The sequence below is a fragment of the Neovison vison genome, chromosome 7 (assembly GCF_020171115.1).
Source record: "Neovison vison isolate M4711 chromosome 7, ASM_NN_V1, whole genome shotgun sequence".
Classification (NCBI taxonomy): Eukaryota; Metazoa; Chordata; class Mammalia; order Carnivora; family Mustelidae; genus Neogale; species Neogale vison.
The window spans coordinates 29,151,091-29,165,027 of NC_058097.1; the positions used below are offsets into that span (position 1 = coordinate 29,151,091).

At 49.9% G+C, this 13,937-nt stretch overlaps 1 protein-coding gene across 1 annotated transcript in view; it reads right to left on the minus strand.

The window, feature by feature from the left end:
• Positions 1–7,827: 7,827 nt before the first annotated feature.
• The window catches only part of FTO (FTO alpha-ketoglutarate dependent dioxygenase), a 373,822-nt gene continuing 367,712 nt past the window's right edge, over positions 7,828–13,937 (minus strand). The window contains exon 9 of the mRNA XM_044256132.1: positions 7,828–10,094. Within this exon, the coding sequence (XP_044112067.1) occupies positions 9,941–10,094 (154 nt within the window). The 3' untranslated portion in view covers positions 7,828–9,940. The remainder of the gene's footprint in view (positions 10,095–13,937) is intronic.

Here is a 13,937-nt window from a genome sequence, read left to right on the forward strand (position 1 = left end):
TGGCAAATGCTATTGGCCAACTTGTCACGGGCTTATTCTCCATTAGCATGTCTTCTCTTTGTGGTTTTACAGTGAGGAAGCAGGTGTAGCAGCTGGCTTGTGATTTCAGCCACGCAGTAACTTCCAGAATGAGGGAACAGAGAGACTGGTCCCTTCTCCTTCCACCGTGGGCTGTGTACCCACGGAGGGTAATTTGGGGATGGAATCATCAGGCCATTTTGCTCTTAGGTTTGTGTGTGTTTGCCAAGCACACATCCTTGGGTTAAATGTCTATGATTTGTCTGAAGCGACTTGCTAGCCTCACGACCCCAGGCCAGTAGGATCTGAAATTGTCAGCTGGAGCCCATGGCTCCAAGTCCATGTCCACTGAGGTCTTCCAGCCTTCTTTCAACCTCCAAGGGCCAAGGCGTTTTAAGGTTTGTGATTTTACTCTCTGGAGCTGTGCTGGGCCTGGATCCCTGCAGCGGGGCCCCTGCTTGGAGGAGGCCTTGCCTTCCTCCTTCCTTGGACTCCTGTAGACCCCTGCTGCCACGTCCAACCATCAGCTCCCATGCCTTGGCCATCCTCCCAGTGCCTCCTTGATCAAATGCCTCTTTGGGACACGAAACGTTGCTGGCCAAATTCTCCATGGTCCTACCCATGCTCAGTTTTGTTCTCTGGCCTGCCGATGAGGTCCCCAGGGCTCATGGCCAGCCTACCTAAGACATGGCACCAGAGCCACGGAGAGATTCAGGACGTTGCACCACATCAGGTGTGGCGGGAACAAAGGTAAGAGGCAAGTTTGGGGAGGTGAGGCTGGAGGGAGAGGTGAGGGGTAGGTTGCAAGCTGTGGCCAGAAGGTTCTAGTAGAGATGCTACCCCAGGGTGAGTGATGGCCAGATTCATTTCACTCTAACAGCCGGCTGAGTATTCACTGAGTCCTTCCTACATGTCAGATAAAAAGATCGCTGTTGTCATTGGTAGCCAATAAATGCGAACTGATCCAGGGGTAGGAGTGTTATTCTGAGTTTGATGGAATGCACTATAAATGGAAGATTTGATGCTGTGAGCTCTGCCCTCTAGTATTTGATAGTCCACTACAGAAGCTAAATCGGCCAAATAAAATCATAGTCCTAAACTCTCTGGTGATGGAACAAGCAAAAATGACCCACATGGAGTGACTTACAGGTGCGTCAAGGATCCAGGAGGCAAGAGAAGGAAGGACCCAGGGCACTCTCGACAACTCTGGACAGCAGAGGCTCTGCACGGAGGCTTTCCAGAGGCAGAAGGACCGGAACATCAAGGGATGGAGAATACATCAACGGCCACTCAGCAACTTGGTCTCAACTCTCACATTGGAATGTAAATGGGCAATTTGGAATTCCTTCACGGAAACACTAAAAGCCAGAGGCTCCTGGGTAGGAAGTCAACTGCAGGAGAAGAACAGCCAGGTTCTCCTGACCCTTTAGAGAGACACATTAGTCAGCCCCGTAAGTTGGAGAGCAGAGACAGCCCCCTCCTGCCCCCCAGCCTGAAAGTAGAAAAAGATCATAGACCAGATCACCACATCTCCTAATGAGGCATAAGAATAATTCCCAGCCCCTTGTAGGAGCAGAGGGCTCGGGAGCACTCAGACAAGATCCTTTGCCTGTCTGGTCTGCAGTTCTACTTGGATGATCAGGCCGTGGTCATTCCCCGGCAGGCCTGTCCTCTGTGGAGACGAGATGCCTGAACCTGAAAGCCGAGGGGCCACTGTCCACGCCCTCGGGATGGCCTCCCCCTGCCTGCATCACACAGGTGTCTTTAATTCAGGAAGAGCCTTGATTTTGGCCCCTGATTCTGTTTTGCCCCCTGAGAGAGCTGTCCTCGAATGCTTCTTTTCCCACACCACTTCACTTTATAAAAACAAGGGATGGGCCAGATTTGCCTGTAAGGCTGCAGTTTGCTGACTTCTGCTCTAGATTTTACTATTGTGACTTTGGCTTGACCTGTGTGTTTGGGGTGACCCATCTTGGCCTCTTTGATTTTAATATCCTGCACCATGAATTCCAAGGGTCTGTTTGGGGAGTTCAAAATCACCAAACTTTTGTGGACCTTTGGGGCCCCAGGGAAAAAAGATGAATGGCACACACAGTATTTTCTAGACTTACAACGTTTCTTCCTTTCTGGGCTAGAATCGGAGGGATAGGCTGCTCTTGTTTCTGTGAGCCTTCTGGAACTTTCTTCTTCTTCAGTGTATTTGGGTTTATTTGGGAGGTGGGCCCAAGAATGTTCATTTTTTTTCCCCCAAATCTTGGTACACATCAGGAACTTGAAATCCAGTTTCTAGAATTCACCTTAAATAATTTAATTTCTCCCATCTGGGCTTCAAGTGGTCCATCTGTAAAATGGGTGCGATGTGTAAACACTTCTCTTTTGGGAGACAGGCCTTTGCGATTGGGGTAAGTACGGCTTCTTTATTGGCCAAACTCCTTAGTCTCAGGCTCTGTATTAAAATGAGCAAGGAGCTGAGATAGGAAATGCTGGTTAAGAACAGGGCAAGGACCTTGTGCCCCGACCTAGCACAGAGTCTGGTATTTGGGAAGGGATCAGGTGTTCGAAGGATCCAGTTTGGCTAAGGCAGACAAAACAGGTCAACACAAGTGTTGGCAATATGGCAGCCGAAGGCAGGCCTGGGCCCTCGGCACTCGCTTTCCCACCTGCCTCTTCCACCTTGAGCTCGACAAGCTTTGTCCCCAGGAGGAGGCCCCTGACACGGCCACACTTCTGCTGCTCGGCGTGGGCAGAGTTCTGCTGGGCCCAAGGCTGTCAAATGCACTTCAGTGTTGGCCTCAGCTGGGGCTTCATGCTTTCAGAAAAATTTCCCCCACTGCCTTTCACTCGAGGTCCTTGGCAGGGATTGCCTCTCCCATTCTGCACGCACAACTCACTTAACGGGCACAAAGAAATGGGAGAAAGCTCGGGAAAAAAAAATAAAATAAAAAATAAAAATAACAACTGGCCCCAGTCTAAACCCTGGGAAATCTAACAGCGTCTGCATCTCTTTAAAAACTATACACAGACATTTCTGGTCGAAGTGAAACCATGCTTCTCACAGAGGGCTGGAGACAGCCAACGAAGCCTTAGTCATACACAGTTAGTTTCAAACTTATGTTCCTGCTCACAGGGAGAAATCAATGTACAGTATATTAAAAACAATCACTGTGGCCCTTCAATGATCCAATAGTTTAGCTTTGAATGCATTCAAGCTAATGGGGGCTCTAATGGCTTCTGACAGATCATTCCATTGATCAAGAGGCATGTATGAAATACGCTGCCTACTAAACTCTGTTTTGATTTCGAGAAAAGAAAACCAAACGTCCATGGTAAACAGCGCTTGATTGTTTAAATGTTCACGGAGGGGCTGCTCTGCCTGACCCTGGTCGGGAGCCGCAGAGGGGAGGACAATGGGAATCTTATATACCTGGCCTGCTGTTTTTGCTGGCTCTAATCAAGGCGTAATCAACTGGAAATCTCTGTCTGAAGTGTTGGGGGGCAGGGGGCAGGAGGGTGACCAGAGGTCCAGTTTTCCATGTTGGATGAGGTCCGAGGGATAGCTTGAGCTGCTCTGAGAAACTAAGTCAGCCCTTTGGGGGCTCTGGGGTTGTGAGGTTAACTGTGCATGCTCCGAAGTGAAGAACGGGATCCCCTATTGAGAAGGATGAGCAGGGTTTTCAATGGGGGAATGGCCGTTTTACAAAGAAGCTAAAGAAAGCATGCTCCCTCCATCTCGGTGCCCCAGGCCTGAACGTACCTATCTGCAAGGATGGGCATTTTTGCAGGGTGCATGGGGTCTGAAAACAGATTTTTCTTTTTTAAGTAGACTCCATGCTGGGCGTGGAGCCCAACTCGGGGCTTGAACTCACGACCCTGAGATCAAGACCTGAGCTGAGGTCAAGAGCCAGATGCTTAACAGCTGAACTGACAGAGCCACCCAGGCACCCTGGGGTCTGAAACAATTTCAAAAGGGGCCTTGACACTGTTCTTCAAGACTATTGTCGTGTGGAAGCCGTTCACATTCCCTTGCGTCCTTGTGGGGGGTCTCCACTATGAGCCGTGGGCCGCTGCTGCATTACGCTGGCCTGGCCAGAGAAGAGCTGATGAAAATGTACGCCTATCCTGTTGCCCACCCAAAACCAATCGATCTCACAAACTAATCATCATCTTGCTTCCTTGCACATGCCCCGGGCTTCAGCATTCCCAAGTCCCTCCAAGGCCGTCTCCAGGGGGTGAGCCACGCATTGCAAAGAAGCTTCTCCTGTGGGGTTTGATTCTCCTTGATGACCCTCTCCTTGTCCCAGAGGCTGGGAAGGGCAAGCAGGATGCCCTTGAAAATGGGCACCTCTAAAGGGCATGCTGATGCCTGGTGTGCCCTTCATCTTTAACACCGAGCAAGGCTGCGGAGGGGCTGAGTGAGATTGGTCATTAACTAAGCGGATCCGAATGGCTCTGAGTGCACGTGGTCTAGAACCATCACCGGACTTCTCCTAAGCTTCCTGCAGCGCGGCCTTGACCTTCCTGTCCCCACATGTGTGGAGCAGGGTTGGCTTCAGCCAGTGCTCCCCATCGATCCGCAGGAAGCTACCGCACTTACCAGATTAAAAGCAACAGGAAACCCCCGGTGCTGGAAGCCGCTTCATTTGTATTTGGTGCCGTGTTTAGTCAGTGGCTTTTGTAAAATTGATGAATTTTGTCTAAAGGCAAGTGCAGACAGGAAAACAGATCTGTATCTGCTGTTATCCATTTAGCCTGACACACATGTGTGGAGGAACTATTTTACCTCGATTCTTTCAGGACTGATGAAAAGTAAATGCAAGCAGAGTCATGAACTGCATCATTGGAAAAGAATCACTGAGTCTCAGGCTGGAAGTTAATTAATGCTTCCCTCCCCTTGAAATAGACTGACCCTGGTGCTCAGACATTCAGAGTCAATAAACAATTGTTGTACACAGATCATCCATTAGAAGGTGATGGCAAGAATTTTTTAAGCAAATATCAAATTGCAGCGGGTGACCTAATCCCGCTGGAGTAATGGCAGGACTGGAAAATCATTTTTCATAGGATCTCATTTATAAAAAGCTCCATGCCATCTGCCTAGGAAAAAACAGAAGTCAGAGTGGCAAATGGAGAAAATACAGGCGGTCACATGTCATTCTGGCAGGAAGGACGAGACACGAGGTGAATCACGTAACGTGCATGATCTTGGTGACAGCGTGATCCCGTGAGCTAGGCGTCACTATCATGCCTGTTACATACACGAAGACCAGGGCACAGAGAGGTCAAGGGATCTGCCCAAGTCCCAAAGGTACCACGGTTATCAGAGGAACCTAGGATAATAAACATTATAGCTCATGCCTCACTGCGGACCTATTACTCCAGGCACTTAATATGCATAGTATTTTTTTTTAAGATTTTATTCATTGATCTGGGATAGAGGGAGATGGAGAAACAGACTCCCCACTGAGCAGAGAGCTTGATGTGGGGCTCGATCCCAGGACCCTGGGATCATGACCTGAGCCGAAGGCCGATGCTTCACCAACTGAGCCACCCAGGCGACCGTATGCACAGTATCAAGTCTGCACAACGATCAGGTGGTACATACATTACTAGGATCCCCATTTTGAAGACAAGAAAACAAAGGTTTGAAAGGATGGTAGCCTTAGGGTCACACACAGACCAAGATTCAAAGTGGGGAAGCCGGCAGCCAGGAGCATCGATTGCCCTCCAGGAATCAGAAGGAAAGCTGATCGATGCTAACAGGATAAACAGAATAGGGGTGCAGAGGACACAAGTTTTCAACCTGTGTGAATGGGCCAGGGGCAGAGGATGAAGGGCTGCGGGCGTCTTTGCTGGGGAGACAAGGCAGGGCGCAGGGGACAGGCTCTCTCCTTCCTGGTAAGAGACATCCAGGGAATCAGACCCTGCACACACTTTCCCAGAGGCCCCAGCTGGCCCAGGAGTGTATCGGGGTCTCTCCAGTGAACCAGGGATCCTGGTGTATCCTTCTCCTGACAGCCGGGAAGCCGGCCTCCGGGTGCCAGCAGCCGCAGGTGTCCCTGTCCTGCAGGAAGTCATTACCTGCGCCTCTCCAGCCCCTCCCCTTCACCACCCCAGCCTCGACATCGACATCGCTGCGGCCTGCCTTCTGCGCAGCCGCTCCCGACAGCACTCCTGGGCCTTTCCTCCCCCTTTATGGTTGTCAAATTGATTTCACCACCGTGGTACCTATGGCTCTCAATGAGACTTAATTAAAAATACCATTTAATCACAAAGTAACAAAGGCAAACTGAATAAATGGCATTCCCACATCAGCCCCTCCTGGCCCGCTCTCTCCTCTCCTGCTCAATCTGTTTGGAGGAGAATTGCCTTTTCAAATAAGAATCCCCCTGTCTTCCACACACTTGCCTCTGACAGAGCTCCAGAATAAACAGTATTTAGCATGGCATGGATCCAAATGTATGCAATTTGCCCAGTGGTAAAATCAGCCTTAACTAGAACAGGGGGGAAAAAAAAACCCACAAAAAACAAAAACCAGTTGCATTCGAAAATACCCTTCCCCTGAAACATGCAAAAACCCTTCTCCTGAAGGTCGGGTGTCCATTAAATAGGGCCTATGGACTCTCATTCCCAGCCTCCCTCAATTTAGCTGATGATGGATTTAGAAGCTTATTACTAAAATTGTGTCACAAACGATGCCACGACCCTGCTCTTTTCTGTCTAGTGAGCTCCCTGGACAGGGAGGCTGCGGCCGCAGGAGCTGCTTGGGTGAGGCAGCAGGGCGGGGTGCCCCCTCACGCACCCGGAGGGGGCCCCAGCACATCCTCCCCATCCCAAGATCTTGGCCAGGGCGTGAAAGTCCCAGTGAGAACACTGTGCCTTTGGACGGACCATCTGCTCTTTGAGTGACTCCCGAGAGTCCAGAGAAGACGGCAACACCACCCCACGCAGAACCCATGGATGTTTCTCAGGGGTCTGGAACCAGACCTAGGCCCGGCCCCACTCCCCCCCATGCACCCCTCCCACTCCTGGTTTCCCTGCTTCCACCACGGCCGCTGGTATTCTTGAGGGGGCACCTGCCTGCTGCACTTTCCTGTCTCAGGACCTTTCTGCCCGCTGTTCCCTATCCTGGAAAGCTCTTCCCCACACCTCTGCTTTCCCTGACCTGATCTCTGAGTCAGTCCCCAGCGACACTGTGTCCCACCCTCCACTCCCCCAGTGGGCTCCCTTCTGGCACTTACAACTGTCTGTCTGTCTGTCCCAAGCCCACTGAGTGGGGCCAGGTGGTCAAGCAAGGTTTGTGTGAGGGCAGAAGGGAGGGGGAGTCAGGAGCATCTTAGTGCACAGGGAGCTCCCCAGATCGCTGGGACCGGGAAGCTGGGCAGGAAGCGGGGGCGGGGTCTACTGACTCGGGGTGGTCCCCGGACCAGGCTGCCCACTCCCTCAACCCCACACATGGCCCGTGTTCCCAGGTAAGTCCTCCCCTAGCTGTCAGGGGCAATGGGCCTTCCTGTGGCTCTTCAGAAACTGAGTTGACGGCCACTGGCCCCCTGCAACCCCCTTCACGATGGCTTCCCGCACAGCACACATCATCCCCACACGCGCCGAGCCCATGCTTGCTGAAAGCTGTCATTTCTTCAGCGGAAATGAGATCTCACCTTTCGGATTCACTAGGTAGTGGTTTCTCCCACCGTGGTGATGCACCACCTGGGCCCATCTGGAGGTCTTCGAGAACCATCTCCACCGAGCCCCCGCTGAGCCAAGGAAGCAGGCCCACCCACCAGCGTGCGAGCAGAGACAAGCAGGACCCTCTTTCAGTTTCTAGTCTTAGCCTTTTAATAATTTTATTGTGTATGAATGTTTTATGATGTAGAAGACACATTACTACAAGTAGGCCATAAACAGAGCTCAAGAGTAACACACACACATCGGGGAAAGCACTAAACATGATTATCTATTCCTACGTAGGGGTGCAAGCAAGCAGGTGCGGGGTGCTGTCCGCCAGGGGTCGGGTGCTGATAAATGACAAGAGGGAGCACCAGGGGCCACGGAGGGCTGCCGACCCGCCTGAGCGCGAGGAGACACTGCCTAGCTCGTCACCATGCCGGGACGGAGGCCGAGGGCTGCCAGATGTTCTGAATTCTAAGGAGAACACACACGTTTTTATTTTATAGGAAACCTCCCAATTCTGAAATATCGACACCTCAGGAAACGGAACATGGAACACGCACGGGCACCAAATACAACAGCGGGGGCGATGCCACCACACGCTCCCTACGTCCCAGAGCTCATGTCATCTCTACGACAGCCCAATGGGCCGCACTTCCTCTCTCTCTTCCCGATGAGGCCTAAGGACATCGGGGAATTTATCTGTGGTCTGAGAGAACCGAGTCTCCAGACCATGAAACCCTGGCTGCTCTGCGTAAGGCGGCGCTTCGGCGGTTAGCTCCGTGGACGTGAATGCCACCTTGAACCCGGAGAGTCTCAGGGCAGGAGAGAGTCTCTCAGGAAGCACAAGAGCTCTTCAGCTCCCAAACTACGGTAAACCACTACAAGAGAATGTCCCGGATTGGGGTGAGGGGCGAACTACTCCCATGATTTCTGGGGTCACCACAGGGCAGGAGCTAAGCTAGAAAGGAAGGGATGAGATCATGGCATCACGAGACAAAATCGTCACGAGGACAGAGGAAGGAGGGGACAACGTCTACCATCAGGTCAGCTTACAGATACAGAAAAATACTAATATTTACTTGGTATCTAACTACTTGTCAGGAGTTGTTCTACACCTGTAGTTAGGTTAGTCCCTTTACTCTTTACCTTGTGAGTTGGTGCATTTAGTATCCCCATCATATGGAACAGGAGACTGAGGCAAAGTGACACGCCAAAAGTCACAGAGCCAGTGCGCTCTAAAGCCAGAGCCCAGGTTTTAACCTCTGTAATACATTGCCACAGACGTCATCAGGACGGGGCATGGGGCTCCTCGGGCCTCGAGCCCACCTGCCATTACATATGGATGGGAGAATTCCAGAAAAATGCACATGCGGGCTAAATCCATGAAGCAATGCCAACAGGGCTACGTCTCTTTCATTAGCTCAGGGATCCTTCCCAATGACAGATGTCAAGTGTATTTTAATTTCCAACACCTCCTCATTCCCGGGGGGGCAGAGTACAGAACTCATAACTCAGGCTTTTACAGAAGAGACAGTGGCTTCTCTTCAGTGACACGCTTCTCTTTTCATTCCTTTCGCGTATGGGGATGGTGGCTACAGACAAGTGGAGAAGAGAATTTCCTGCTCTCAAACTTTTTATAGAAGTGTTATCCAACAGGACTTTCCACGATGAGGAAAATGTTCTGCATCTGTTTTGCCCAATACACTAGTCACCAGACACGTGTGGCTATTAAGCAGCTGAGGAACGGAATTTTTATTATGATGGAAAATGGATTTAAGAAGCCACACCCAGCTAGGGGCTACCATATTGGACAGCACAGCCTCTAGAGGGCGTGGTAAGAAATGGGGGTGGCAGTATCTAGGTTCTGTCTTCCCTCGAATGACTTTGCAGCCTTCTACTCTGGAGTTTCTGAAAAGGCTGGGGAAGGTGGAAAGTGGGTTGGGCTCGGCCACAGACTGGGCTCACCCCTGCCGCCTGGGCCCTTGGGAGCTGAAATGGCTCCCGTGAAAAATCCAAGTGGGGAATAGTATTCGGGGGGCAGGTTCTTGTTTCGTACCAAATCGGATTATATCACTGTGCCATTTTTAAACATTTTAACATTCATGGGCTTTATTCCCTACTCTTTCTAAAGGGACCCAGGTTCTAAAATCTAAAGTCAACACTACCCATACTGCCCTTGCCCAAGCCCACGGCAAGGCTGGAGGAAGGAAGCCAAAAATATCTTTTCCTCCTCCACCTAAGACTTGTGCTCCTTCTAGGGTTTTCCTTCCAGAAGCAGACCTCTGAGTTCTGAAACGATGTCTGTGAGATCGAATGGCAGAGGCATCGAAGGGTCATCCTTTTCCCAGTACGGCCGACATTCTGGCTTTTGATCCACAGGTAAGGTTCGGGCAATCTGGGACTGGCACCTGGAAGAGTAGGAAGAGGCAATTAACCCATAAGAAGAAATTGCGGAAAGACCCCAATTCACGGGCATTTTGGAACGACACCGCCAAGCACTGCAAAGACAGTGCTTCGCGGTGGTGGTGAGGATGAAATCAAAGAAGGTGCTCACCAGGCACAAAGCAGGTGTTTAGAAGACAGAAGAGCTGTTCCTCATAGCGTTGGAACTTCTTTTTCTTTTTTCGATTCCCAGCTTTGTATTATCTCTAGTGGCTTCACAGAAGCCAATCACCAGGGAAATTCAGTTACTCTGCCTTTAAAATGGTGAATTATTTTTTCATTATCTCAACTGTTATTTAAAGTGTGTGATTAAGCCATTATCAGATTTAAATGTTTGTGGGATTTCGATGTATTACTAGATTACTGGGAAAGATTAAATTGAATTTACTGCATTAAAACGTCCAAGAATAGATTAAACAATATTACGGGCCGGGATTGACTTTGGAGATTCTAGAGATTTACAAGTGTCCCAGCTTGCTGTGCTCAGAAAAAGGCACTCCAAGGAGAGACGGATTTATAAGGATATATGCAAATAGAGGTTAATAATCATTTCCACTGATGAATAGGTGGGGAAAACTTCCACAAAATTAAATTAAAAGGCTAGCAAGAGTTACTCCCTAAGGAAAACACTTAAATCACAGTTTTTATTAAATGGATTATTCATCAATAGTAGAGAAATTAATTATCATATGCAACTAAATTATAGCCTTGTAGGAAAAAAGTTGGGGACGGCATCATCCCCAGCTTGGCTGGCATCGACCTCTCAGAGAGACCGGCTTATTTAAAATTGGTCAGGGAAAGCTCCGTGGCTTTAGCTTTATTCGTCTGAAAAAATGAGGATCAGAGAGAATGAAACACAAATGGCGATAAGAAATGAAGAGTTTCCCTACTCCCTAGGAGGGCACGGCGGTGGAAGCCCGTGTACCTGGAAGAAATAGTAGGAGTACCCCAGAAAGAGATGCACGGGTTCTTCCCCACGCCCCAGCTTCTCCGCATTGTTCTCGAAATCAATTAAAAAGTGGCCATCGCCACGATCCATCTCCTGCGGAGGACGAACTCCGAAGACATCAAAGGACAGGCTATCCCGGTCCTATGTCCGAGCCTGATGGTAGGGGAAGGTTCCTAACGAAAAGACATCTTCTTCTCTGGGGAATTATTAATGGTGAGGGGATCCCCACGGGAAAACATACTTCAACTTTATACCTATTTTCTCGTGTGGTTAATTGCTCTACCGGCATCCTCTGCACTCAATCCGTCGTACATTACACATAACATTCCAATATATCTTCAGCTCTCCGCGTCAGACCCTGATAATAGCGTCTGTTAACATGCACTAAGTACTATTATGTACCACATCACTTCATAAATAATAAGATTAGCTGACCTCAGGGCCCCAAGAAGAGTAATGTGTTTAAATGTTCTCATTATTTATTTAAAACAAGAATTAAAGCAACAGAAGCTGCTTTTGACAATCCTCTTAGCATAAATATTAAACTGTTTGCACTGATAAGCCCCACACAGAACCGAAGAACGGAGGGTGTGTTCTGCAGACGACCTGGTGATAGGTGTTGGGGACGGTGCCTCTTGCTGCCCGGGTGTTGAGGCTGCGTCTCTGTGGTTCCAGAGACAGTCTCTAAATCACAGGAAGGGGAGGGAGGGAAATTAACATTCAGGGGGAACTGCGACTAATTACAAAGGAACTCGGCAAAGCTTTTCAAATTGTGCTCTCTCTCTGCTTCGAAATCACAGGGTAATGCTCAATTTACTAGGTAGGGAAAGTTATTCCAAATTGAGCAGCTCAACCTCTCAGCGGATAAATTATCTGCGCACACATTATCCCGGCTGGCAGATTAAAGGCCTATGATAAGTGTCGATCCACCTAGAATATCATCAGGTTTGTAAAAAGTCAATAGAGATGCTTTCTCACCTGTCAGATGGGTTTGCCCCATCGCTTTGAGAAAGTATTAAAAATAGGAAAGCCTGCCAGAGAGGTTTGCTTATGCCCTGTTGTATATGCCTTCCCCCCCAACCCCGAGCTTTTCCTCTGGGTCCAGCTGCTCTGTGATTTCCTGCCCCCCAAAGAAAGGCCAGGCTGGTGTGGGAATGACTTCTTTCCATGCAGGACCTGAGAGGCTAAGGGGCTGGCTACCGTCACTGGCTTCCCTCTGGGCTGGAGGGAGAACCCTTTGTGGGGGTCTCTTCCTGCTCTGAATTCACAGCTTTCAAGGTCACTTTCAAACTTCTTTTTTTTTTTTTTAAGATTTTATTTATTTATTTGACAGAGAGAGATCACAGGTAGGTAGAGAGGCTGGCAATGAGAGAGAGAGAGAGAGAGAGAGAGAGGGAAGCAGGCTCCCCGCCGAGCAGAGAGCCCGATGTGGGACTCGATCCCAGAACCCTGAGATCATGACCTGAGCCGAAGGCAGCGGCTTAACCCACTGAGCCACCCAGGCGCCCCCAAACTTCTTTTAATGCCCCATGCTCCTTGCCGATTTCCGAAAGGTAGTGACGGGGCCCCAGCAGAGGACACATTATTTCAGGTGATGCCTTACCTATGGGGGAAGATGGCCACCCCCTGCTTCAAATCCTAGTGTCTGGTTCCATATCACGCCAGATTGCAGAACCGAAAGAGAAGGGATTGAGGATGGCTTGAAGACATAGCCCCTTTTCAGTTTCTTTCTTTCCTTTTTTTTTTTTTTTAAAGATTTTATTTATTTATTTGAGAGAAACAGCCAGAGAAAGCACAAGCATGGGAGGGGCGGAGGGAGAGGCAGAAACAGGCTACCCGCTGAGTGGGAAGGGAGCCTTACATGGGTATTGATCCTGGGACCCTGGGATCATGACCTAAGTCAAAGGCAGAGCTTTAACCGACTGAGCCACCCAGGTGTCCCGCCCCTTTTCAGTTTCAAGTCCTCTTGCTCAAATCACTCATTCTGCCTCCTTTTGGCTCATCTCCTAGGATGGGGCAGGAGGGAGGTTGAAGTGTCGTGGAGAACTTGGCACCTGCTGCTGTGTGGGGGAAAGGACATCCCAGGCTGGTTTCTCACCCTTGCTGAGCGGAGCCTCAACTCCCTGTCTGGTGGGAGTGAGGATGATGATGAGGAGGAGGATGTTGGGTATTCACGGGGTGTTGGGAAGGATAAATGAATACATACATGTCAGGGTGCTGAGAACAGCACCTGGCACAGAGTAAACACTCAACAGATATTAAATATTATCATCGCCACCGTTATTTCTACCACGAGGACTAGTGATGGACAGGTGGTAATGCCAAGACCAGAGCTGCCTGTCGTCCCTGTAGAGATAAGGAAGCCGCTCTTTCTGCTCGAATCACACTGAGCCTGAGTCTGAGTCCCACACCACGTGATAGGCCTGGACGCTGAGGCTTAGGTAGTCAAGCTCCTACAGCCTCCCAGAGACAGGCTCAAATGCTCCGACCCAGAAAGTCTCAACCGTTGCTCCCGAAGACCTAGAATTAGTAAAAGGTGCTGTCGTCGGACTTTTGAACGGGTGGCTCTTCCAGACTGATGTGGCATTTACAGGGAAGAAAGTAGGACTGTTTCTTAGCATATAGACTCTACAGTTCCTTGCGAAATAAAAGGGCCCTAAGTTCTTTCTCTTAGGTCATGTTTTAGGAACGCTGACCGCGGCACACATTTGGAGGCTGTGTCTATCCCTACTGTCCCCACCAAGAGGGCTGTAATTTTCCCGTAGGGAAATCCATCCCCTCTCCGTGCCTGGCCACGTGGTTTGGGTAGGATTGGCTCTCCTGCTACAGCCAGCTTAGCCTAATGAGTACATCCACTCTC